At 47.6% G+C, this 27,903-nt stretch overlaps 1 protein-coding gene across 3 annotated transcripts; it reads right to left on the reverse strand.

Annotated features, from left to right (window-relative positions):
* Positions 1-64: 64 nt before the first annotated feature.
* On the reverse strand, positions 65-27,903 carry hlcs (holocarboxylase synthetase (biotin-(proprionyl-CoA-carboxylase (ATP-hydrolysing)) ligase)). 3 transcript variants are annotated; one of them, XM_023835174.2, is made up of 11 exons: positions 27,566-27,903; positions 27,070-27,156; positions 25,912-26,074; positions 24,809-25,758; positions 24,393-24,575; positions 19,474-19,745; positions 5,055-5,122; positions 4,290-4,450; positions 3,957-4,071; positions 3,669-3,882; positions 65-1,849 (listed from the first exon to the last, which is right to left on the reverse strand). In XM_023835174.2, exons 1-11 carry the CDS (start codon positions 27,818-27,820, stop codon positions 1,678-1,680), a joined length of 2,640 nt encoding a protein of 879 aa, XP_023690942.1. In that variant the 5' UTR covers positions 27,821-27,903; the 3' UTR covers positions 65-1,677. The 3 variants fall into 3 exon arrangements, with proteins under 3 accessions (XP_023690942.1, XP_023690941.1, XP_023690943.1); XM_023835173.2 differs by having other exon boundaries at positions 27,070-27,210; XM_023835175.2 differs by lacking the exons at positions 27,070-27,156; positions 27,566-27,903 and adding an exon at positions 26,453-26,612.

Consider the following 27,903-nt stretch of genomic DNA (forward strand, 5'->3'; position numbering starts at 1 on the left):
TCCGGAAGCCTTTATCCTAGATCCCAGCAAAACATGCGTACATGACCACACATTCACGCCAGTGTGCCTTTCGTCTCATTTATCACCAGAGCACATGACAATGCCTTCCGATACCTTCATTTCACACAGAATTTCCCCAATTTAAAAATGTCATTTCAATCTCTTACAAAGACAGCTGACCAATTAACACAATTATCAACAAACTGCAGGATAAAGGCAAACATGATTACAATCTAACAGCAATTTTTAAAAAAGAAAATCAACATTGCTAGATAAAAAAAAAAAAACTCTTACCCTTCCCAGTACACTAAGTACTGCAGAGTTACAAATATTTACTGATTTTTATACGGTACAAGGGCCATGAAGCATATTTAACTGAAGTCTATCGCTGTATACTTGGGTATGAAAGTGAATGAATAAATGAATAAAAGTTACTTTCATATAGTGCTTATTCAAGCACTCAAAGTGCTTTACAGAATCAATGGGGAGCCCCTTCAACCACCAGCACTGTGTGGCCCCCACCTGGATGATGCCACGGCAGCCATTCTGCACCAATGTGCTCACCATACAGTAACTAAGGTGGTGAAGAGAATTCACCAATTAGATATGGGAAATGATTAGGAGGCCAGATTTGAAAGAGCCACAGGGGGCAGTTCAGGGCATTGGGATGCACCACCCCTACTCTTTGAAAAGAGGCCTTGGGATCTTTCAGTGTCTCAGAGTGTCGAGGCCTCAGTTTTACATCTCATCCAAAGGATGATGCCATTTTTACCCATCAGTGCACTGGGGGATTGGTATCCACACTGACCACAGGATGAGCTAACCGGCTGGCCACAGTGTCCCCATTAGTGCATTGGGATCCACGTAGACCACAGGACGGGCTAACCAGTTGGCCAACAAGCACTTCATCCAGCAGCAACCCAGTTTTCCTAGTAGGTCTCCCATCCATGTACTGGTTCAGGGCCGACCTGATTAGCTTTAGGTAGATTACCTAGTCTGAACAGCAGCTGCTAAAGTTGTAGATGCAAGTTAAACTGAGTCACCTTAAGTCAACATCTACATCTGCATGTTAAACAGCAAGCATGACATGCTTATAGCCTTCAAATGTACTTCGATACTGAGAAAAAATAATTAACTTCAAACAAGAAACACTACATATATGTTACTTCTGACTACAAGTGGTTTTAGAAAAAGAAAAAAAAAAATCAGAATTACTGATCCATAACAGGCAATATTTTAAATCAAACACAACATCAAATTTAGGGTTAATAATGAAAGGGTTCAATGTAATTAACACTTTCTTTTGTCCAAGCTTCCGTTGTCCATAACAAGCTACTACCTAACAAACATTTAAGCATTCAGAAAAAAATTTACGGAATCTTTGCTGCAAATGGACGTTCCTATACGTAGAAATACCTCCCTGTGCTATAAAAACAATCTTTATCTTGGTCAAATATGCACATTCATAAGCACACTTATCTAGAGCGCCCCCCGGTGGGGCTTTTGTTTTCCTAGGAAGTACATTTGATTGCGTGAAGCTGGTGGGATTCTGCGCGCTGCCAACAGGAGGCAGTGGAGAGGCCGGTGCGGACCAGCACTACTTGGTCACAATCAGGTTCTTCTGATAAGCATTATGTCCAGTTGCCAGTAGGAGGCGACGGAGAGGCCAGAGACAGACTATCGCTGCTTGGTGACGACCAGGTTCCTCAGCATGTCGAAAGAGTTGCCATCGGGATGCACGGACACGACGCCCAGCTCTGCAGACCGCACCTGCAGGAAGCCATTGTCATCCAGGCCCACCACCTCCACCTGGGGCCCGTCCTCGCTCTGCAGGCGGACCTGCGTGCCACTGAGAGAGGGGGGCGGGGTGGTGTGGGTCAGGGAGAGACAGGAAGGGGGGGTGGGCATCCTCATTTAAAAAGTTACCAAAGCTGCAAGTTACATGCCTCAGTTAACAGAAAATAATAAAGACTGACAATAAAGTCAAACTGCATTTCCTAAAGCCAACTGGACCTTAAAATTGGCTTGGTGTAGGGGCAGCATGAGCCGGTCTGTTGTACCACTGAATAAACTCGAATTTATTGATTTAACTTGTAAAGAAAAAAAAAAAAACTGGTATATACAGTACCAGTGGATTTTCAGCAGGTGTGTCCAGACTATCATTTTTCAATAAGATAACGACACTAAACCCACCTGGAGGGTATGCAGTAAGTATTATCTTGCGCGTGGGTGGAGCAGTGGCTCTGCGGTCCTAAGCCAGCAATTGTAAGGTTGCTGGTTTGAATCCCATTAAATCCTGGAGTGATTTTACTCCATTGGACCCTTGAACAAGGCCCTTAACCTGCAATTGCTTTGTCCTGGGAATGATGTCGATCTATATCCAGCCCTGCAAGCAGGGCCTCCAACTTACAGGGAAAATTTGGGGGCTGGTGGTAGGATTAGCACTGCAGCCACTGGAAAAAAACTCACGCTGGTCCACTAGTGTGGTGCTGAGGTGTCGCCTGCCACATGGCTGCACTCAGGTCCTCATGCCTGAGGTGGTTTGTTGTGTGGTGAGTGCGGCAACACGCTTTAATCAGCACATGCTCCTTGCCTTACCACCATTATCTTGTGAACAAGGAGAGAGACAAAGTGCTGTGACAGCTGACCTGGTCTCCAATCTCCAAACCTACACCCTAAAGAGCTGTTTTGGAATGAGTTGGATCAATTGGACTGATACCATAAATCAGGAAGACCTTAACGTTTCTGAATACAACTCCAAATTAAGTAACCAAAAACGGCATACATTTTACTTTCAATTAATTTCTGACAGACAGAAAAATAAAAGTCTCCCAGGGTAGGTGGGTGACAGAATTTCCCTCACACTCACAAACTAACTATCATTTTCAGGGGATCTCTCCATTATTCTCACCTCCTCTTGGCTAGCCTTTTTATTACCATTCAATCAAAGTTCTACTTGTAAAATACACAGTTGCACTCAGTACAATGTGCAGTGAACTATGCTTGGTTGCATAAAGACAAAACATTAATCCATAGTAAAAATATCTATAAATAGTGTGCAATTAAAAGTTAAGTGACAGATGGTAATGCAAACGAATAATATGAATAAATTAGTCAGTATTTACTGATGTAAGCTGTACAGCAGGGGTGGCCAATCTTATCCGCAAAGGACCGGTGTGTATGCGGGTTTTCGCTACAACTCCCTAATTAGATTACTAATTAGAGGACTGATTGGCTGAAGAGTCCTCACACCTGGGTTTGAATAGCTGACCTACAGGTTATTCCAAAAACCTGCATACACACCGGCCCTTTGCGGATAAGACTGGCCAACCCTGCTGTACATGAATAGGTATGCTGAGCAGGCTGTAGTGGACCATCGGTTATGCACAGGACATAGACTCTGTCCTCTTTAAAGATCAGAATTGTCTTTCCTTAATGCACTGGGGTCCTTCTTTCCAGGAGTGCAATATATTTATTTACATTTATTCAGCAACCTGATGCTTTTATACAAAGCAACTTACAGTACAGGGAAGGGTTACAATTTATACATGTCTCTGGGATTCAAACCCATGACCTCTGTTGTTAGCGCAACGCTCTAGTTGTTGAGCTATGGCAGCAATAAACCCAGAAGTGTGACTAAGGCAGTAAAGTCAACCGTCGCTATATACCTGTGCACCCATCTTTTATAGTAGAGGGGAAGGACAGCCTGTGGCCCCCCATCCTGGAAGGAGGCAATGAGGTCCTCCAGCAGGGAGACGCTGCGGGCAATGAGCAGGGAGGTGTCCAAGGGCTCTAGGGCGGACCCCCGCTGGCGGTTCTGCCGCTCCACCAAGTCGTTGATGCAGATGGTGGGGTTGCTGTTGCTGACGTTGAAGCCACAGCCTGGTGAGATTATTCATCAGATCAGCGCCAGGTATTCAGAACCACCCCCATGGTCATCAAGCTGGGAATCTCACCGATGAGCAGGTGGAACGTCGCCCCCATGAGGGTGGAGTTGACCAGTACCCCACCCAGCTTCATCAGGCTGCCGTAGTAAATGTCATTGGGCCACTTGACAGTCAAGTCGATTTCCTGGGAAGACATGGCAGAAGGTGACGCCATAATGAGCGGCAAATGCCCACAGAAAATGACACTAAAGCAATGTTTTCCAGCCAGGTTCTTGGAGACCCCCGAAAAGTCCACGTTTTTGCTCCATCCCAGCTCCCGAAATAGACTGTTTGTGGGTCTCCAAGAACCGGATTGACAAAGACTGCACTTAAGACCAAGACTCCCCAGGGACGGTACAGTACCTCGTACCCGGGCAGGGTGCGAACAGCCTCCACCACAGCAAGGGCAGCCAGGTGCTGCAGGAAGGGGATGCTCTGGCCCAGCCGTGAGCTGACAGGGACACGCATGTGCACCGTGAACATGGCACAGCCCAGCGGGCTCAGCCAGGCGTTTCCGGCGCGACCTGCAACACCAGGAGGGTCAGACGGGGGACGCGAACCAACCAACACCCGAGCGGAGCCTAGAACAGACATCAAACTCTGGAAATCCAATAAGAATACTGATGATTAAACTCGGAGCATTTCCAGTCATTTTATATTTTTTTAATAGTTAAACTATTATAAGGAAAGGTGAAATAAAATAGATTTTTAGTGAGGGGACATTTCAAAGGATAATTTAGGTACAAATAAATAAAACAAAGAATAACATAAGTGAAATAAATGGACAAATATTTAAAGAAACTAATTAAATTTTATACATAAATATCTAAGACACATGGGTGCCAACATTACTGACCCCCATCTGGTAAGTCTGAACTCAAAGAAAAACAACATAAGAGTGTTTTTCTTGCTTCTTGCTGCACAGAAGCAGCATCTGTTTAACCGCAGCCTGGGCATTTCAGCGATATCAGTACGGCAACATACTCGTTAAGGTAAGGTTTCTCATTACTGCAGTTGCGGGACGGAGGCTTGTTTCAACATCGCGGTGTGACCGCAGGAGAGGCCCGCGTGGTGTACATTAAACACGCCATTTGCGATTGGTGGTCACCACGGTGACCCCTGACTGACCTCTGCCCTCGGTCTGTCGCGCAGCTATGGCTATTAATCCCACTTCCTGGGGTAACTGGAGCATCAACCTGCGAAAAAGGAAAACACACCCCAGCGTTAAGCGAGCCGGAGAGGGAGGGACGGCAGGTTTGAGCCCCCGGCACTCCACAGGGCTGACCCAGACAGACAGATCGCTGACAGACGTGCGCCTACCCACATCACCGGCATGTTTTCTTTGTCACCGCAGCGCCCCCTGCAGGACTGTCTGGCCTTTAACTTTCCAACATTCGCGGGCATCTCATAACCCGTGATCAGCTCCCAGTTCAGTTAGTCATGGAAGCTCACGTTTGTGATGGAGATGTGAAGGATCTGCCACCCCCCCGCCCCCAAAACTCCTAAACCATGACCTCCCCACCTCAGGGTTCACACCCAAACACAGGCCTGGAATAAAACTCCAACCAAAGCAAACAAGTGGGTGCTGGATCTGTGTTCCAAAGCAACCCCCCCCCCCAAAGCCCGAGACTTGCCAGATCAAGGTGACATTGTGATGTCAATCAAAGGGCTTCTGCCAGAATTAAGCAGCCTTAATAACCCCCCCCCAGCCAAGCTCATCCTGCTCCTTCCCCCAATTGCCACAATGCACTACGTTTAAAAAAATATTTTTAAGAAACATGACGTCTTCTTATAAAATGAAATATGTTTCAAAGAGACAGCTATTTAGTTTTTACATAGAACACAGATATATGGTATTTTTTTAATTCAAGACACACAACAGGAGAGTGTCTTTTTGTGGGGGTGGGGGCAAGGTGCCTTAAAATTAGAGTCAGGGCTCATGAGGCGGTACAGGTGACCAAGCAGAGTGGGGGCCACGCAGGACGTTTGCACAGAGCCCGCAGCGGGGTGTCGCCGAACATAGGACCCAAAGTGCCAGACGGAGGGCATGTATAAACTACAGGACCCCCCAGGGTCAGAGTCGCGGTCTCACCCACCAGAAACATTCACATTCCTGTTACGGCTAAAGAGAGCAGCCTAGTCACTGATAAATACCACCTTTACACAGACGGCAGTTCTTGAAAGAATCTCACTTCCGGATATTTCTAAGTTAATGTTTGATGAGAGAGCCGCCGTGGGCCATTTCTGCAAAGGTTTACCGGGCGTCTGGCACGAAAAGTGAAGTTAAACATCAGCCACTATGCCAGCGAAGGGATGAACACTGCCCCCTACAGTGCCAGTAAACACACGCGCACACAAGCTACTCACAGGCCACTAGTATTGTTAGTGACCGCTGCATGCTAGGTGCAGTAACTAGTAGCGGGTTAGCAGGTTACCCTACCGCCCCCCCGGATCTGACACACGCCAGCCTGGGGATCTCGGAACGATTCTTCATTTCCAGGGAATCTGCTTAACAGCTTAGCAGCGAGGGGAGGGACCTCATATATTTGCCCAGATCCAAAGGCCAGCAATGCTGGGGGTTTTTATGATGCAAAGGGACAGCGTTTGGGGGGGGGGGGGGGGGGTAATCCTCCAGATTCAACGGACGCGCATTTGCCTCCACAGGCCTGCTGCATCTGGCAACTTTTCCCTTAATTCTTAGTTAATAATTAAAAAACAATTCCAGTGGGTAAAGCTGCTTACCTTCAGACAACGATGGGTGCTAACACCCGACCTGCCTGTGTGCATCTGTGTGCGTGTCTCCTGTTACGCAGAGGCATCAGAGAGACACAGATAAGGCCAAAACACTAGAACTAGACCCCTTTTTGCCTGAAGATTTTTTTTTTTTTTTTGTTTTGTTTTAAAACTTGATTTCATGGATGCATGAATCATGTAACCAAACAGGGCTGAAATCATACCCTGGAACCATTTCATTCGCTTAAATTGTCAGCAGCAAATTCGTTGATCTAAACAAACCCGTCAGGAAATCAGAAAGCCAGTGAGGAAATCTAGTCCAGTGTTTCTCTATCCGGCTCTTTGCTCCCTCCCAGCTCCCGGTAAGCGTGGACTGCCGGGGGGGGGGGGGGGGTCCCTGACGGCGGGGTTGAGAAACACTGATCTAGTGGAAGTAAGGGGGAGCGTGTGGGTGGAGAGAGAAACATATATATACCAACGCGCTGATTTTCCAGTTGAGGTACCTCTGTTTTCAGGCACGGTGTAATTTAACTGGACATGACTGCCCAAGAGCCAAAAAGCTGCCATCTTCTACTAAACAAGAAAAAAAAAAGACAGGAGGTAATGTCAAAACCTTGGGAGCCTTCAAAAATTAATAATAATAATAAAAAAAAGTCCTCTCAGTCCTCAGTCCTTTTTGCAAATCCCTTATTTAAGAGCTAAAAAAAAAAATCCAAGGTAAACTCATCGGTAACTTTTCAGCTGTAGGCGGTAGATCGGCTAACGCAAGGGGTGAGAGACGCCGGTGCTGCTCTCCTTAGTCTTAATGCAAAGACGGTATTTTTATATGGAGAAATGTGTGGAGTTAAAAGCGGCAGCAGTACAGAGAAACCGCGCGACCGAGGCACCATAACTGTGCGCGAATCACATGCCGCTAATTTAATGATTTTTACTCACAGGCAAAGGAGGCCGGCAACCCCCCGGCAACAGTAACAATGGGCACGCGGGGGCCAGACGGCGGCTGCTTGCCGTCCCGGCGGCCTGCAGGAACATGACCTCCCCGGAGTCGCGCCGGGTTAACCGGCCCCTTCGAGCACAGCAGCTAATTGAGAGCTTTCGGTGTTGGGCAGGAGTGCCGGAGACCCCCGCAAGCCGCTTCGTGCCCACGATGCCTCCCCGGCAAATCAAGCACTGGCGCACGTGGGCGGGGGGCCCAGATGGCTCTCTCGAGTCCTCCAACCAAATAAATGAACTTTTAATAAGAACATCAGTGCCTAACAAGGCAAGGAAGGCCAGCCGTGACCCCACAACCGCAGCTAAACCGAGCACACCGGAGGCAGCGTGTGATACAGCCGTGTGTGCGTGTGTGTCTGCATGCGTGTTTGCGAGCATGCGTGTCCAGGAGGTTTCAGACAAAGAAGCGAAACATGAAAGGAATCAATCAGGGAGGTTCCGGAGGGATCCAAACGATGCTACGAAGGGTGGGCTAGCTGCGTAAACTGCGACACCCTGGGCCGAGAACGCCACACAGCTCCGAAACTCACCATGAAGGAAACCTGGTAATTAATACTAGAGCAGGTAAAAAAACACACAAGTGACACATGGCAGGCCGGGAAATACGGCTGGATAAACGGGAAAGGACAGATTCCCACGATGGAGTGGGTTTGTAACGGACTGACGGCGTGGAGGAGCAGCCGGGGTTCAGCAGCCAGTTGGTTATGAGGGACCCATTCAGAGCTGGACCTGGGGGGGGGGGGGGGCATTGTCCAAAAGCTGGGAAACGAAATGAGCCATTCTTACTACAAAGCCCCCCCTGCTTTTTATTTTCAAAGCCCAAAATGACTCTTTTTCCAGGATCCCTCCCCAGCGGAATCAAACCCTGCACAGATTAGCATGCAAATCACCGTCAAATTAATTTCTGCAACGCAAATATGAGATCAGCCTGCGGATCACACAAAACATCTCACTCCTAAACACGGTAATGCTCTTATGCGCCCGCTGAGGGGCCTGCGATGAAAGAGAGGGTCGCGGCTGCCGGTGGGGGGAGGGCGGGGCGGTGGCTCAGAAGCTCAAGTGAAGAGCGATATACAGAAGGCCGGCTCAGGCCGCGAGCTAAAGCATTCCTGCAGAAGTTAATCTCGTCCTGAAAGCGCGTCCAGTGAGAAGCGCAGGGGCTGACGGTGGCCCAGGAGGCCAAAAAACGCATTAAAAGAAATTCCCAATAACTGCCACAAAGGATGAGAAAAAAGGCCCAAGGAACAGGCCCACAATTAGCAATTAGCCTGGCACAATGGCCGCCTTTCAGCGCAAGTGCAACATATCAAACAGCCGTCCAGGCGATCCGGGGGAGGGGGGGGGGGTGCGTTAATCCCTGGAGGGGGTGCGCGGGCCTGGGGAAAGGGGTGGAGCTGAGGCGGAGAGCTCACAATGAAGACGCAATCCGTCAACGCCCCAAGAAATAGGCGCTTCATTAATGCACGTGGTGAGGAATGGAGCGCACGGGCAACACACCAAGCTGTGTGGACACGACGTGAACACGCACAAAGGAAACATACAAGACAAAAACTCATACTGTTGCCAGCTCAAGCTTTTCTCCTGCCAAAATCATGATGTTTGCCCGGGCTGAATGGAAAACGCCAATATTTCCCCTGACTGATTCATTCTTTACACAGAGACTGATTAGCCGGCCACATGGAAAACAGGGGCGTGTAAAAAATGTGCAGTCTCTCAAAGGTGACCAACCATGTGTGTTTCCCCAAATGAAACATGGTCACAGACTCTGGGAGGCTAAGCTGCTCTCTCAGACTTGGGGGTTTATCAGCATCACAAAGCATAGGGCACCATCCAGCCACTGCATGGCTACCACCTCAGCGGGGGCGACCAGGGGAAGCCACTCCATGCTCATTGGAAAGGAGGGGGAAAAAAATTATTCAATTGACAGCAATCTACCATCTTCAAGTATTTAAATACAGACCAGGAGATATGAGTAGCTTTGAATATCCCATCATGCTCTTCTCAAGACACAGACACATATACAGGTTAGAGCAAGCTTGGAACAAATGGGGTCAATGGCACAGGGTCCTAACATGCTGAGCCACACAGCAGCCACCTCCCCCCCCATCATGAAAGCAGAGACACTCATTTATCAATACTGTACAAATGTGATTTTGCATTCTCATTACAAATACTTTAATAAGAAATATTTGTTAGAGACACCACAAGAAACTGTTTATATTCGATGAGCAGAATCCTGGTGGCTTTGTGTGTATGTTTTTGTAACTATTATTGTGATAAAAACCTGTTATTTTGATGTTGTGGGGACCATGTTTTCGATTCCTACAAGGAGAAACTCAATTTTATAGAAATATAGATGTATATGTGATTGCAATCAAAAAACAAAGTGTCAAAAGTCTCATATTTTGTTTGGTTACTTATGGTTAAGGTTAGGGCTGGGTAGAGGTTACGATTGTCATGGTTGAGATTAGGGTTATGCCCATAGAAATGAATGGAGAGTCCCCACAAAGATATACAGTGGTATCTCAGTTTTCGAACTCATTAGAACTCGAATTTCTTAAAAGTCGAACCAACCAGTTAAAAAAAAAAAAAAACCTAGAACTCAATCTGAATCTCACAAGTCAAACCGTGAACGCCGACCTAAGATAACTTGTACGCGGCAGGTCTCTCAGCGGAAACAAAGGGTAAAGCTTCAGTCTCCTCCTCGCATTCGCTGTGATAGCACTGTGCATGTTTACACTACCTGAATACATATATTTAGACAGTAAAAATACATTTAGACAATGATAGACAGTAACAGTAATTATATAATAAAATACATTTTAAAATAAAGATTTCTTATGAATTATTTTAATATTAATAATAATAATCCATTAATATATTTCATTATAATAATATTGTCGTGCCGAGCGGGGACGGAATGGAGACAAAGGCGCAGATGTCAGGGTATCGGGAAATACGGGGTTTAATTACAGGTAAGGCAGGCAAAACGCAGACGGACAATACAATGACCGGGCTGGGGAAACAAGCTGAAATGCGGACGAAATACAGAGGACTAATGACAACAACCAGAAACAGCTGATCACACGGGGATCCCACACGAGGTTAACAAGGGGGCGCGGCACACGGAAGGAACGGACGATCGGGGAAGGACACATTTTTTTTTTAACTTTACACATTGTTTGGATACATTTATTTTTTTACTTTACAAATTACTGTTTTGATAAATGTGCTTAGATGTGTTTAGTACAGTATATGCTCTTCTTGTTTTATCCTGTCCATTTTGTGTTTAAATGCTAAAAAAAAACATTTAGGTGTAATTTTTTGGGGCCGGGAACCAATTAATTGGTTTTCCATTGTTTCTTATGGGGAAAATTAGATCATAAGAACATAAGAACATAAGAAATTTACAAACGAGAGGAGGCCATTCGGCCCATCAAGCTCATTTGGGGAGAACTTAGCTAATAGCGCAGAGTTGTTAAAATCTTATCCAGCTCTGATTTAAAGGAACCCATGGTTTTAGCTTCCACTACAATAGCAGGAAGACTATTCCATACTCTGACTACACGCTGTGTAAAGAAGTGCTTCCTCAAATTTGTTTTAAAATGTTCTCCCGCTAATTTCCACTTATGGCCACGAGTTCTAGTATTTAGACTAATATTGAAATAGTCATTTGGCTGAACAGCATCCAGACCCGTTAGAATCTTATAGACCTGAATCATATCCCCCCTTAGCCTCCTTTGCTCAAGGCTGAACAGATTCAGTTCCGCTAACCTCTCCTCGTAAGACATTCCTCTAAGACCAGGAATCATTCTCGTAGCTCTTCGTTGCACCTTTTCTAAGGCAGCAATGTCCTTCTTGAGGTGTGGTGACCAAACCTGCACACAGTATTCTAGGTGGGGTCTTACCAAGGAATTATATAAGTGTAACATCACCTCCCTTGACTTAAACTCCACACATCTAGAGATATAACCCAACATTCTGTTCGCCTTTTTTATTGCTTCCCCACATTGGCGAGAGTGGGACATGGAAGCATCAACATACATACCGAGATCTTTCTCGTAATCAGCTACCTTTATTTCAGTGGAACCCATAAAATATCTGTACTGTATATTTCTGCTCCCTGCATGGATTACCTTACATTTATCTGTGTTAAATTTCATCTGCCAAGTATCAGCCCATTCGCTAATTAAATCCAGATCCCGTTGAAGCCTCTCTGCTGCTAGATTAGTATCTGCTACCCCGCCCACCTTAGTGTCGTCTGCAAATTTAACCAGTTTACTGTATGTATTCGTGTCAATATCATTAATGTAAATTAGGAACAATAGTGGTCCTAAAATTGAACCCTGCGGTACCCCACTATAAACGGAGGTCCACTGTGACATAGTGCCTCTAATAACTACTCGCTGCTTCCTATCAGTTAGCCAGTTTTTGATCCAAGCTGCCACAGTTCCTAAAATTCCTGCAGCTTTAAGCTTTAACAAGAGCCGTTTGTGGGGGACAACATCAAAGGCTTTCTGGAAATCTAAGTAAATCACATCATAGGCCTTTTTGTGATCAATTTCACTTGTAGCTTCCTCAAAGAATTCAAGCAGATTCGTTAAGCAGGATCTACCTCTCCTAAATCCATGTTGGCTATCCTTTATAATGTTATTTGCATCTAGGTAATCTACCATTTTCACTTGAATTATAGCTTCCATTATTTTTCCAGTAATGCTAGTTAAACTGATTGGCCTATAGTTTGCTGGATTACTTCTATCCCCTTTTTTGAATATGGGTGTTATATTAGCATGCTTCCAATCTGATGGTACCACACCGGCAGATAACGATTTCTGGAATATTAAAGTCAAAGGTTGGCTAATAATATCCCTCATCTCTTTCAAGACTATAGGTAAGATGCCATCAGGCCCCTGCGATTTATTTATTTTGAGTTTAGCTAGGCTTAGTATCACATCAACCTCAGTTATACATATATTGGTCATAGACGATGCTGTATTTGTATTAATTGGTGGCAAGTTACTTGTGTTCTCTATTGTGAACACCCTTGAAAAATAATCATTAAACTCGTTTACCATATCAATTTCGTTATCAATTATAAGGCCCTTACTATCCTGCAAATTAGTGATTTCAGCTTTTAGTGCTCTCTTGGAGTTAAAATATTGGAAGAAACCTTTACTGTCATGCTTAGCCTCCAATGCAATTTTTCTTTCTACATCCCTCTTTGATAGCCTAATGTCATTTTTTAACTCTGCCTGTAGACTTAGATACTCCTGCTTGATTTTGAAATCATTAGTTATTTTCCAGTTGTGGAACAGAGCCCTTTTCCTCCTGACTTTATTCTTAATTTCCTTAGTAAACCACCTTGGTTGTCGTTTCCTAGATTTAGTTTTGCTGGAAACAGGTATGAAGTCCTCTTGCACTTGCAACAATGTGCTTTTGAAAAATTCCCATGCCTCTTCAACTGTTTTGCTATTTAACTCTGTCCAGTTTACAGTTTCTAATTTCCGTCTCATACCATTAAAGTTAGCCTTCCTAACATTGTATACTTTTAATTTAGACTTTGCTCTTCGGACACTAAAATTAACCTCGAATTTAACCATGTTATGATCACTACCGTACAATGGGTCTAAAACCTCTAATTTTCCAATCCTATCCTGGTTATTACAAAAAACGAGATCAAGAAGGGCTTCTCCCCTGGTAGGAGTGTCGAACTTTAGGATTCGATCCGGAGTTCTGAACGGATTAAGTTCAAATTCAGAAGTACCACTGTAATTACATACCTGTGTGCGTGTGTGTGTGTGTGTGTGGGGGGGGGGGGGTGCATGTATGTAATTCAGACACCTCCATTACTTGTTGTCTAGAGGTGTGATCAGAAAAAACTCCCCAGCATCCTCTGCGGCCCGAAGCAAAGGCGCAGACGCAGCACGTGGCTCCGGCCGGACAGATGGGGCTCCACTGTGAGGCCACTTTTAAAGTGATTACTGCGATTTCGTCTCAATCAGCAGCATTCCATCAACAGCACCCTCCAGACCCACTGGCCCCCTGGGGGAATCTGGCTTTCAAGAGGACAAATAAAAGTGGCTGGGGCTGCACCCAGGACAGGCAGGTGGGGTGGGGTGGGGTGGGGGGTAGCAAGGAGTGGGCCGAGATCTCGCCGCATGAGGTATCCGAATGAGACAAGCTGCCTTTACTGCACAATGAATTCAGATTTAACTGAACCTTAAACACTGGCATGCACTGGTGTCCCATTCAGGGCATACCCCCCTCCCTTCCCAGGCTCACTGCAGGGAGCGCTGTATGGCTCAGAGGGTTTGGCCTCCGAGTCTGCGGCCTCCGAGTCTGCGGCCTCCGAGTCTGCGGCCTCCGAGTCTGCGGCCTCCGAGTCTGCGGCCTCCGAGTCTGCGGCCTCCGAGTCTGCGGCCTCCGAGTCTGCGGCCTCCGAGTCTGCGATCAGAAGGTGCTGGTTCGAATCACATGCTTGGCAGAGTAGCCACATTTCTGTTGGGTTCTCAGTCCTTACCCCCCCCCCCCCACCCCCAAGAAACACTCCAGGGGGGGTTGGATAAATGGTTGACCTTGTCCTCAGAGCACAAGCTTCAATCTCACCTCTGTGTGTGTGTGTGTGTGTGTGTGTGTGCACCTTAAAAGTAACTTGGGAAAACAAGCACATTCAAATGTTCTTATACAAATGGCAAATAAAGCCACTTATTTCAGAGGGTGGAAGATAAAACTGAAAGTTACTGGCAGCCAGAGTCATGTGCCTCATGACCACTGCAGTGTTTTTAAAGCCTAAAATGTCACTTAAAAGGCCTAAACCCAAAAGGAGCTAGATGAAGCACATCTCCCTGTGAAGGTGCTGACAGGCCGACGTCAGACCCACAATCACGCTGCGGAGATGGTTAGCGAGGGACGAAACTCTCACTTGGACGCCGTACGGCTAATGAGCGAGAGCCCTGTGCAAACACCAGCGTCTCAGTGCCTGGGGGAGAAAGGTCCCCCGCACACGCCGTAAACACGTGAGAGTGTCACATGAGGAAGCAGCCTTATTTGGGGGCTTTAACTACATGTCTGAAGCACCTGTGAATGGTCCAAAGTAATAAAAAACCCTTTTTGCTTCATCAGATGCAGATCTTCCATTCATACATAATGTGCATCGTGTCCCACACGCCTTCTTTGGCTGGAGCGTGTAGTCGGGCAGGAAGCCTCAACCTGTGTGGAACGATGCGGCAGCCCCACACCCCTAACTGCAGGACAGCTGGAGGACGTGCATCTTGAAGCAGAAAGATCAACATCATGGACGGTGCCCGCCACGGTCTCCCCCGATACCCGCCTCTGACTGGCTGGCGGGGAAAGCCGTGTGCTGCTGATAATTATGACAAGCGGAGGACAAAGAGGAACAAAGCAGCACGTCTAGGGCTGAAAGGGGCTGCACGGGGCTGAAAGGGGCTGAAAGGGGCTGAAAGGGGCTGAAAGGGGCTGAAAGGGGCTGCACGGGGCTGAAAGGGGCAAGCCCGTCTCCTGGCCGAAGATCACAGCTTTCAAGTCAGGACACCCCTTTGTCTTGCTCTGGGGAGATAGCCTCCTAGCTCCCCGCAAAGGTCTTTGACAGGGCAGCCAGATCGCTGGGGGGGGGGGGGTCACAGACCAGGGGGTTAGGGTCAGAGGATAAATGGCCACCACCCAAGTCATCTGTATGACAAGTGGATAGGAGTGGTAACACACACCCCCAAGCGGGAATTTTCTCAGTGCAGGATTAGGCCACCGGTCACCTTGTTGGCTGAAGGGGTGGGGGTGGGGTCGCACTGCGTAATCTGACAAAAAGAGGATTTACTCCCAGAGGGTCCCGGCCCACACCGCTGCCATTCCAAACAAACAAAAAAGATTATTCCATTATGTGATATCAAACACAGCAGATCAAGACGTTTCCCATCGGCAGGCTTCTCGGACTAGGAAACCGACGCCCCCGAACGGCGACCTGACGCCCAAGCTGACGGCCCCCTGAAAGCGACGGCCCCCTGATAGCGACGCCCCCGAACGGCGACCTGACGCCCAACCTGACGGCCCCCTGAAAGCGACGCCCCCGAACGGCGACCTGACGCCCAACCTGACGGCCCCCTGAAAGCGACGGCCCCCTGAAAGCGACGCCCCCGAACGGCGACCTGACGCCCAACCTGACGGCCCCCTGAAAGCGACGCCCCCGAACGGCGACCTGACGCCCAACCTGATGGCCCCCTGAAACCGACGCCCCCGAACGGCGACCTGACGCCCAACCTGACGGCCCCCTGAAAGCGACGCCCCCGAACGGCGACCTGACGCCCAACCGGATGGCCCCCTGAAACCGACGCCCCCGAACGGCGACCTGACGGCCAACCTGACGGCCCCCTGAAAGCGACGCCCCCGAACGGAGACCTGACCCCCGACCCGATGGCCCCCTAAAAGCGACGCCCCCGAACGGCGACCTGACGCCCAACCTGATAGCCCCCTGAAAGCGACACCCCCTGCTGCAAAGACCCAAAAGAAAGTCTCTTTCCCTGATACTTACCATTAAAACAAAAGCCTTTCTATTGGCTTAAAGTCCACTCCATTTGCTAAATTCCAATATCGTCGATCGCAAATACTGCTTCTCAAGTGCAATCATCATTATCCGATATAAAAGTTGCATCTCTCTTGAATTAGGGGTTCTCCAAGTTCATTCCATGCGTCGATGCTCGCCTAACAAACTGGATTTGCCATTATTAACATAAGCATATTTGTATTGAACATTCACAAGCAGAAACGTTGTGGTCAATATAGTAAAAGTAATCTGTAAATGCGATTAATTGACCTAATCCTGTTTCCAGAAGAGCATCGGCAAAAGAATTATTTGCAGATGACACCCTTCACTGCAATCAATGAGGATCTTTTTCATTACCCACAATGCAACGGGGCCACCAGTTGGCCATGTTTCCTCCCAGTCTCAGCCAATGTCTATCAGCATACGGATCTCGTATTGCCCCGGTGGTCTTTCCGGAGCCTCAAACTGGTTCCTACAGATAATAATCAGCTATTTTTGATATCCCAGGAGCAAAAGGCAACTGAGCTAAGTTTTCTGTGTGTGTGCATTTCCCCGGTAAAATTAACACACCCAGAGCCCAATACACATCCTCCAAGCGTCTTACATTAAGCTGCCCCAGCGAGTCTGACCCCTGCATCAGCTAGTTAGTATGCATCCCGGCGCTGATGTAAACTCGTACTTCAGAACGGGAAGCCAGATGTTGTTGGAATATGAAATGGGTCACTATCGGCATCTGCTTACAATTTCAGATAATTGCTGGTAGAGCCTGCAAGGTCAATTGGACCAATTTTATTTTATGTACGAACCTGCTGCTGCAGTTATTGTCGTGTCCCCCCCCCCCGGGCTCCCCCCTCCTGATGACGAGGTTCATATTTTTCATAGGAAACGGCGCCTAATTCCATACTGTGTCAGTTTTGGTTGTAGGTCCCCCGTCAAAACAAACACTGATTGCCGGCCGGTTCACCAATCAGCCAGCCGCGTTTAGGCCCAGAAGAGCCTCTTGTTCACCAGCTCCTCTTTTTTTACACTCCCAGAGATGCAAGGTGTTCGCCACCGTTTATGAACAAAGTCCTGTTTATGCCTCAGCCAAGCAAAATAGCCTCTCCAAGGGAACGGAACAACACTGTTCCCTGGAAACAGTGTTCCCTGGAAATCATCTTGCGCTATCTGTTAACGCCTGGATGCCCTGGACTCACAAAGAAACGCATTTAAAGGGCCACACCGGAAATGCTCAAAGGCATTGACGCCTCATCAGGCAAGAGCGCGTGCAAAGCGTACGTCGGACACCTGATGCCTGCTCTCGGTGGAAAAAGGAAGAACCGCCACTCACTAAGGGAACACAGCACACCAGGGGCAGGAGATTGGATTTGCCAGATCAGGAAAAGTGTCATTAGGATTCCTGGGCAGCACCACGGCATCGCCTCAGGTTGCCATATGCCCCCTCAGCAAATAAACAACTCTGTGCTCAATGACCGGCTCTGGCAGCCAATCATCTTTAACAAAGAGTCCTTTTAACTCCGCCCCCTCACCATGTTTCACCCTTCATAATCCACTCACAAGGCAGTTTAATGTCATCCTGACTTCCAGAACAAAACACCCAAACGAAGTAAAACGAAACACCAATAGCAAACAAGAATTATAAAAAGCTATCGGCCTGTAAGAGTGAGACCCGATGGGACAGTATTATAATTTCCAAAAAAGGAGGGTGTTTGGGTCTTGTCCGTTCCAGCTGCAGGTCCACCGTCACTTTGTGCGAACACAACCCCCCCCCGGTCTGCCTGTTTTAAGCAAACAAAAGGCTGACACTCTAGACAAACGGACGTCATGGCCGAGACTGCTATTCCCAGCACCAGGTCACTTGGCCCATGCTCCGTCAGAAAGGGAAAAAAAAACAAAGGGAATCTGGAAATTAAAGGCCACATTTACAGATATCTCCCAGAGCTATTAGATTAATCGCATCTGAAGATGTTGTTCGAAAAACTGCAACAGTATGAGATAGCGAACAAAGCATTAAACCTTAAAGAAGTTACGTGCGATATAAAATATCATACTTTTATCTTCAAGACAATAGTAAGAGAAATTTGACGAAAATTAAAAAGTTATCCATGGCAACTAATTAACCTATACAGGAGACGCAAAGATTATTTTCTGGTCTGTACCACTTAGTGATAATCATCAGTCTCTATCTACTTCAATTAAACAGTTTTGCAATAAATGGGCTTCATTAATAGCCTTTAAAATGGGGAGGGGCACAATCGCAGAGAAAACTCAGAGGGACAGTCCATGGGATTGTCCCCAAGTGGGTGCAGGTCTCCCGTGAGCGATGCTCATTGAAAAGGAGGCTGCAGAACCACAGAGGGGGGTTGGGGGGGGTGAAAATGATTCTTGCTGAACTACCCGGCGGCACCAGCCGGGCTCATTATCAGGGAAAACCGTACTTTGAACCCAGAAGTTCGGCTGCTGTCTGACATGCAGTGATGCATCATGGGAGGGGGGTGCTTTAGGCCCTGATACAAGTAATAGAGACAGGAGCCCCAACCAACCCAAGACAGCAAACCCATTACCACCATCTCTACACGTGTGTTAATAATAAATATAAGCCCCAGAAATTGCTGAGTCCCAAATTCTAACTAGAGCAAAAAACACAAAAGCCGTTGGAAAGATACTTACGTCAAAAACAATAAAATTTAATCAGAGTGTAACCTGGGCCATCTGGAAATTAAATGAATAATCAAGGCATGAGAAATCAGATTGTAGACCGCCCCCCCCTCCCATTCTGCACACCCCCCACCCCCTTACGTTACCTTACAACCCTAATGACAACACTGTCAGTTTCGATCACCTCAGTGCGGCTCCAGAATCCATTTTTCAAACTTTATGACAGGGCTAATTGCTCCCACCTGTTTTCTGGGATCGGCTATGTTGACTGGCAAGTCCCCAGTAAGATGTGAGGATGTAGACAAAGACTTCTATTAGGTGCAGCTTGCTTCTACTGCTGTGAGGTCATTCAGGCATTAAATTAGTTCCAGCCAAGCACCCACCCATCCCCCACCCCCCGCACCACAGCTGGAGCCTGGCTATACTTACTGCCACGGTAAGCGACCACACGGTCGTCCCCGCTAAGGTCGCTTAGCACTCGGCAACCGAAATCCCAATTTAGCGAAAGGCAAAGGGCCGCTCACAGCCCAGGTCCAATGACCTCGCCGGGTGGTGCTTCCAACTGCCCCCCCCCACCCACACCCCAAGAGGAAACGGGTGGTGCTTTACCCCTCCAGCAGGTCCATGGTGGAGGGGGTGGTCTCGGCAAACAGCACACAGCGGCCCAGGGTTCGAGTGCGCAGGTGGAGGCTGTAAGTCTCCAGGCTGAACTGCGGGGGGAGGCGCTGGGGGGGCTGCGTGACCAGGGCCAGTGTGCCCCCCGGCAGCGCCCCTGGGGACTCCACACCGGGAAGCACTTTCAGGGAGATTCGGGAGGCCCTCAGGACCCCCCCCTGGCCCACCTGTGTCTGCAGCCACTCCAGGAAGCAACGCCGGCATTCCTACCCCCAAACAGACATCGGGATGCATGAGTCCTACAACATCTCAAAATGACTCTAAAACAAGATAGTTACATCATACACAGGCTGCATAAATGGCACCAATAACAGGTCAAAATCATCATAAATCATGAGCCATTTAACTCGTTTTTAATTGTCAATTCAACTGATGTTCCAGTTTCAGTCTCCATTTTAAATGTATAGCTAAGGGTTTCAAATACAAAAGATCTGGAAGATGACATACATACCCGAGCCCCAAAAGGAACAGGACAGTGCAGAAGTCAAGTAATGAAAACACCACTGATTTTACTGATTTAACCATTCTAAAGATAAATTTTGAACTAATCTGCAGGACTGATACTATAAGTCTTCACGTATTAATGCACTTTGTCAATGTGCTGTAAAGCAATGAGATGATGTGGAAACCGAATTTAATGAGTCAGGTCTTTTCTAGCACGTTTTAAGCAAAATGATTAACAGAAGGTTCTGTCATATCATAATAGACTGAAAATATAGTATATAAACCTCAGCTTCTAAGTACCACCAGAGACTCTCCTGGTTTTTGATTTAAGGACTGACTTTTAATTCACATTGCTCAGAAATAAGAATTAGTTATTAATTGAATACATGCAATAACTTCTGCACCATTATGTTTGCCAACCCTGAAACACTGAACATGCTATGTGATTTATCTGTATATAAAATTCTAAAGACATATATACCCCATATATACTTAAATGTAAATGAACTACTCAGAGAAAAAGAAAATGTCTGTGTTAGGTAATTGTCTGGATACATTGCAAAACCTTAACATATTCATTTCACATCATTTCTCCAGATGTGTGTGATGGAAACAGGATTTTAACTGAATGAAAAAGAATGAAGATCAAATACGCTGTCAAACCAAAAGCTGAAATGATAAATATAGATTGGATTTTTTTTTCCATTTTTTAAGAATTTAAAACGTATCATTTTGGACTGGCAAAATCTTAATTGTTGCCTTGATATGTAAAGAGTAGAACGATGAAACAAACATTAAAGAAAACACTCAAAGTAATAAGTGTAAGCAATATTGCCGAAAAATGGACTCGTCAGTGCCGTTAATTGACACAATATGTCCAAAATATTTATCCATGACATTATATGCAAAGAATTATTGACGTCACCACGCATGGTGTTTTTGTGTACCCCCCGCGGAGCGTCGGCCGATTCCGTCATGCAGCACAGATGCCGGCATTGAAGCGTTCGGCGCGTGCAGTAGCTAAGCGTCATCGGCTGGTGGACGCTTCCGGTACCGAGCCGGGCTTCCGGACCAACACCGCAGATACCCCGGTTTACATCTCATCACAAACGAAGCATGAAGCGGTGGGGGGGGGGGTTCGCGGATACACAAAACCCTTTGCGGGACCCATCTGGCGGCCGAGCGGCGTGATTAGCACTGGCAGGTTGTGAAAAGCCCGGCGTGATGGCCCTAATTAGCTGCGATCCATATTTAAGGGCTACAGTGATGGTTAATCAATTAGAGCCGCTTATCTGCATGCTCCAATTATCGGCTTTGTGCAAATCACAAAAGGACGTGTAACAGGGGAGGCAGCTCGCATCGCCCCCCAGGGACCGTTTCTACCGCCTGACAAATCCCCCTTCGCTCGTGCGGATCGCCGGAGAGCCGCGGCCTCGTCCCCCGGCTCAGGGAACAGGAGCCACCTGCCAGATACAACGTAATGCAAACAAAGCCAACGCCTCAGTCTATGCTATTTTGTGACCTAAAAATAAAATCACAAGGAAAAAATATTTTGCTCATAGTATTCAATACTGCACGCACTTCTGGAGCCAAAAGCACAAAAATCATTTTAAAACAAAGAGACTAAGGATGATAGTCAAAATGACCAGACAGGCTTGATCGTGTGAAGGAGTTAAAAGAGCCGTGCCACGTTATCGGACGACTGGTCGGACACACCCAGGCTGGCCCGCTGCAGTAAGGTGGACCCAGCTCCCGGCCGGACAATCTGGAAGCAATCCCCAAGGCAGGCGCTCTCATCACCGCCGTGTTTGTTATAACAAAGTGCTCGGGCCAGAGGTCAGGTAGCAGCCGCGGCTCAGAGCAGACCGAGTAATAATAATAATAATTAATAATAATAATGCTACAGTTTGGTTTGGGGAGACACCATCTTCTGCATCGGGAGCACAGGGGCGGGTTACTTAAAACGGGAGACACGCCGTCCGTGCAAGGAAATGCAACGTGGCTGGAGAAGCCGGCTTTGCACCTATACATGTCATTTACCAGGGGGGAAATGTGCAAATTAATGTTTAAGTTCAACAGGAAAAAAATCGCAGGAATATTTAAACCGCCTGACATTGATAATAAGTGACTCATCCTTCAGAGTACTTTCCGGTTGGTTATTTTCGGTATTCTTAACGAAACGGTTTATAATGTAACAAACGGCGGGTGCTGACCGCCCCCTGGTGGTTTCTCACACTTACTGCAGGACTTCGAACTACCTGTTCGTATTTTACGTAAAGTCATGCTTCAGGAAATGTCAGACTTATTACAGAAAGCATTTACACAGAGGCAAATTTAGAAAAGAAAAACAAGCTAAAAAATCTGGCTCAACACTAGACTTATATAAAACTCTTTCCATGTTTTTATATATATTTTTTTAACTACAGCAGTTTAGACTGATCTGTTAGCGGTACAGACTTCTCTAGCAGTAAGCTTGCTCCCAGGAAGACATCATGGTTTAAGATAACCCTGAGGCATGATCTGCACACCGACCATCGCCAGATGTACACACTCCCAGCCATCCTGAAGGGGGGAGTGGACAGTTGTCTGAGTGCCTGGCCCTCCAGGCTGAAAACGGGGGCTGACAGGTCTGCATGTGGTCCCATTTCAAATGCCGATTAACACGGAGGCCAGATTCCCCAAATATCCCTGGCTTGGGTGCCAGTGACATCAGGCCTCTAAGTATCACGCACCCTCATTCCCGACAAGCAAACCGGTACCAGCTCCTCTCTCGCCTGCTTTCCTTCACAAAGTGGGCTGTAATTGTCCGTGTAAATGTTTATCATGGCAGCCGTGTGAGGAACCAGGCCCCGGCCCGCCCGCACATGTGGAAAACATTCGGTGCCTTAATGTATGCAAATTTATGCGCAAAACAACGCAATGGCTCACAGGGTTTATATGTCCGGAGGGGCCCGTCGGAACACGTGTGGGCGCCACTCGGCGAAAAAGGCAAGCGGTGGAGGGTAGGGGATGCCCTTTGATCGCCGTGGAAATCGCCGGAAGAATGCAGGCAGCACTAATCGCGAAAACTGTTTAAATAAAACCGTGAGTCCAGACTGAGGTGCTGCGCCTCACTGCTCAGCGCCTCAGCCCGTCTGGATCCTTCGGCCCAAAACATTCAGCCACGAATCGGACTAAAGTCTGTCTGGAACCAGTCGGCTCCATATTCAACGGGACAGAAAAAAAGCAGAGACTAAATGCAGCTTCTCATCTGGACAGATTCAGGCACTCGGGCTCCCTGAATCTGCTGCAATTTTAACGTTGCATATATTACTTGTTAGTCATAGATGTTTACAGTTACATTAATTTAGTAGACGCTTTTATCCAAAGTGACATACAGTTTTTTTGAGAAAGCAGGGTCAGTGTTCCAGGAGCAATTGGGGTTAAGGGCCTTGTTAAGCGGCCTTAAGCCGAAATAACTGCAGAGTCTGGCATTTGAACCAGCGACCTTCCAGTCACAGGAACATTGTACCAACCTGCCACTATAGGGACATTACAAAGAGTTTTAAATAGAAATTAGACACCAATTTAAATATCTGGATGAGAAGAAAACAATACAAAGCTACTGCAAGTCACATTTTAAAAAAATCCTGCTTTACTACAAATCACTTTTTACTGCTACAAGCTAATAATTAGTTACAAAGTCAAAAAACACAGAAGTGACTGCAGTACAAGTCAAAGCCTTGATGTTAAACATATAAACCTAGACTGTCAGATGGTTTCAACATAGATTAACTGTAGTTATGATTACATTTCAATTAAAGCCCCACACTGAACATGCTGAAACAGAAATTAAAAAATGAAAATCTCTACGCAGAGCCTGGCAGTGAAAGTGTCAGTTTGATGCTTCTGAAAAAAAATTTCCCTGCTATTTATAGTACTTTTTAACGTCAAGTGTTTTATAACATTTTATAATAACTTACAATTAAATTAATCAAAGTTATTAAATTAATTTATGAATTACATAACATTTAGTCAGTAAATGTACAGAATCTTTACTAGTTATTCAAAACATAGAGATATCAAAGATTTACCTATCAGAACCATTATATCTCGTTTTAAAGACTCTGGTTTTAAATTCTGTTCCATTAATATGTCCCACATGTTATCATGCATGTGTTAAACACACAAATCGATCAGTATTTAATTAATCATTTTAATTAATTCTTGCTCATCAATTTGTCTGTGATCAGTTCCAAGTATATAGTCTAATAATCTGCATAACGTAAGGCATTTTAAAGTTTTACTGAAATGTAATCTTTACTGTCACCTCTGTTTAAAAGTGACAATGACGACAGCCGTAACATTAACAGTCAGGCAGTAGCAAAGGACAGCTATTTAAAGGCAGGTGTGAGGGCAGTGGGTCCTACCTCAGACGAGGAGAGGACGTAGATGGGGCTGGGTGGCGGCACATGGCTCCGCTCGCAGCTCAGCCCCAGGCAGCTCAGGATCTCAGACAGCACCTCGTAGCGAAGTGCGTTGCTTGCCTTCAGCTCGTCAAAGTCCTGTGGGCTCGTGACATCGTGGGAGTCCGGCGCCGCCTCCAGGTGCACCTGCGGGAGAGAGAAGCGAGGAGGGCGCACAGACATGACATCACTCTGGGTGGTAGGTCATGTGACCAAATCTAAAAGAGCTTTTTGGTCGTAAATATCAGTGATACTGCCTAGTCCAAGGCAAAATTCTCTTTCGGGACTTTTCCTGTCTTCAGTTTATTTTTTATATGAAGCTTTAATTCAGGTTATATTGCAAGCCAGGATAGGCATAGCTTAGGCATGGGAGACGGTACCTGGCACAGCACGGCCTCGCCACCATTGTCGCCGTGCGTCATCCTGACGACCGCCATGCCTCCACTGCCCCCCCGCAGCTCCCCCCACATCTCCGCGGGGCTGTCTCCACGCACGAACACGTGGCCGCTGGCCAGGGCACTCAGCTCCACCTCGGTGCAGTCGGCCCTGGTGAAGACCAGTTGGCACACGCCGTTTCTCCGGTCGGGCCCAGGGGCGAGCGACAGGCCAGCCGCGCAGAAGGAGGAGCACAGCCCCAGGAGCTTCCCACCCCGCTCCAGGTAGGCCAGGAAACGTTCATGGTGTTGGGCCGTGAGGGGCTCCTCCTCGGCCAGCACCAGCAGGAGGGTACTGTCCAGCCATGGCTCGCTGAGGACCTGCTGTGGTCGCAGGGGGTATAGCACGTAGCTGTCGGTGTTGATGCACTCGGCCAGGAGAGCGTGCACATGCTTGAACCTCTCCTGGCAGCCCCCTGTGTACACCAGCACATTGGGAGGCTTCTGGTTGAACCTCCTGCCCTGGCCGGGAACGCTCCTCCCACCAGACTCCCCCCGGCCGCCCTCGTAGTCGTCAGGGAGGTCCGGAATGTTCTCCATCGATGCAAACTTCACCGAGAGGATGGTGCTGCTCTCCAACTCCAGGCACTCGTGGCAGCTGGACAGGTGGAGGTGGCAGCCTTCCGCATGCTGCTCCCCGGCCCCCATCCTGCGGCGGCCGTCCAGGCCAGCGTCCGCGGCGGCGGCATCCGCAGGGGGGCACCCGCGGTCCTGCCCGGACGCGCTGCCAATCGCCGCCCCCGTACCTTCCTCGGACGCGCGGCACGGGGACTGAAACAGTGATCTGTCCTCTGGCGGTTCCTGCAATTCCAGTGACCTGGTCTCAGCCTGGGCTCCTCTGATCAGTACAGAGCGTCCAGCAAATGCTTTGAGTGTGGATTCCCTGAGCAGGACAGCTGGGAAAAAATTTAACATTTAAAAAATGTATTTTATATTATATTATATTTTATTTTTATATATATATATATATATATATATATATATATATATAAATAAATAAATAAACAAACACAGGCAATGGCACCTGTCAGTCATGCTCACATACTCACAGACTATTTTCTCCGGCACGAGTCCATTGTCCAGCCACAACCGATCTTCCATAAACGCCACTCCTAGGCGACTGAAATTGTCCACGCTGGCTTCCGCCACCACCCTGAATGGCCGCCCGGGGCTGCAGGCCAAGGGAAGGCAGTAATCTGACCACTTCAGCACCTGGGCAGACACACACGCACAGTCCCAGTGATTAATGGCTGTGTCCACTGAGAGAGGAACAGCCCTCATAGAGCAATTAAAGTTATATATTGCATATGCCTATGAATCTGTGCAGGATGAGTGCTTTACAGGACACCACCAGCCATAAAACAGGTAATGGATTTTCTGGGTTAAATTTCATTTCCTCCAAAGTGAAAAAATCTGAAATTAATCCACATATACAGAGAGATAATCTGGTCAATCTGGTAAGGCTAGAGAGGATTCAGGTTGGATGGAAGCATCCAGAAGCAGTGGTGGTGACAGTTTGTTTTTACAGTGAGTCTTCACAGGGGTGCAGGTTAGAGGCTGGGAGAGCGAGAGATGAGACACTCCACCCACCCCCACTTCCTCCACCGGGCCCCTGCTTGCTCTGTCAGGTTACAGAGGTCCACTAACGCCTTTCAGAAGCATCCGGAACGACTAGCCCCGGTGTCTGTTCTACAGGCCACCTTCCTTCTCAAGCGTGACTGCCTGGAAGCAGCCATGATCTTTCTCTTCTTAAAAGCCCCCCTATGAAGAGGAGCACAATTTACCCATCCATACAATCACAAGTACACTGCATGGACAAAAAGGGGGGGGGGGGGGCACTCCAAAACCAAGGTGGTGGAACCCTGCCCTGCCCCCCACCCAGCCAACTCCTGGGAGGGAGGCTCTCTGCTCCCCTTATCTTAGCTAGACTGGACAGAAAGGCCAGTGTTACAATAGGGACACCGCCTGGTAAAAGGCAGAAACCGCCACACCTGGCGAGATCAAAGGCAGATCAGGCAAACTTCCCTTTTACTACGTAAGCGGAAGACTATCAGCTTTTCTGGGACACTAGAGCAGCACCTGTCATGTGGAGTAATTACAAAACAGTGTCCAGGCCCTGATCTGAATTTCCGCAGGTATTATGGTGTACACGTGTACCAGAATGGGACAAATGGGACGCTTAAAGAAAACATAAGGACGATACATACATTTCCCTTTGCGGAAAGCGCCTTTAATCCCGCTCCTTGTTCTGCGGCGGCCTCTATGACAAAAGCAATGCTGTCTGTCTTTGGACCCTGCGACAGAGAGGGCCCTAACATGAGACTCCACGTGCTGAAGTCGTCACACGCCTGGGAGGATAAAAAGGCACGTGTATCATTCACAAGTGCCTTTGGGCTTTTTCATTATTAGCTCACGGCACAGTATAAAGGCTGCAAAGCATTTACAAAAAGCTGCATAAATACAGATGAGTACGATGTTCATCAATACTGTTCTTTTACAAAGAAGCTATATAAACCAGCTGGCATGAGGTGTAAATGACTTTATATCGTGGCAGATATAAAATCCTAAGAACAAACGCCGAGGTCAGAAAAGCTGTAACTGGTTTATTTACATACAGACCGGGCCTGGGCGAAAGGTACATGAACTAGGGGGGCTCCGGTACAGTAACGCGGAGGAAACAGCGCGTAGCGGCCCACTATTCACCTGCGGCTCGGTTATATACACCACTTTGTCGCCCACTTTGAGCAGAAGGCGTTCTTCGGGCGCCGCGCGGCTCAATTGCTTAGTAAAACTTCGCTCGCCAGGTGAGCGCCCCCCCGGAAGAGTCGCTGGTCTCACAGTGCAGAAGGCGAAGCCTGCGCGGCTCCCGTATAGGCGGCGCACGGCGCTGCGGATGACCACCGTGTAGCACTTCTGGAAGCGCACCCAGAGGTAGACATAACACAGCGTTATCAGCATCGTTGTCACATCGAGACCAAAGGTGGTCGGGGAGCCCCGGGACGGCTTCAGGGAGACATTTTCCGCCGTCCTTCCCCTTCGCC

The sequence above is a fragment of the Paramormyrops kingsleyae genome, chromosome 6, assembly GCF_048594095.1.
Source record: "Paramormyrops kingsleyae isolate MSU_618 chromosome 6, PKINGS_0.4, whole genome shotgun sequence".
NCBI lineage: Eukaryota > Metazoa > Chordata > Actinopteri > Osteoglossiformes > Mormyridae > Paramormyrops > Paramormyrops kingsleyae.

Excerpts from the sequence above, each read along its gene's own strand:
- hlcs (XM_023835173.2), bottom strand. The coding sequence starts at position 27,820 with ATGCTGATAACGCTGTGTTATGTCTACCTCTGGGTGCGCTTCCAGAAG. Across the intron at positions 4,072-4,289 it reads GCACCCTGCCCGGGTACGAG|GAAATCGACTTGACTGTCAA; the intron begins GTACTGTACCGT and ends ATGTCTTCCCAG. Across the intron at positions 1,850-3,668 it reads TATAAAAGATGGGTGCACAG|TGGCACGCAGGTCCGCCTGC; the intron begins GTATATAGCGAC and ends CCCCTCTCTCAG.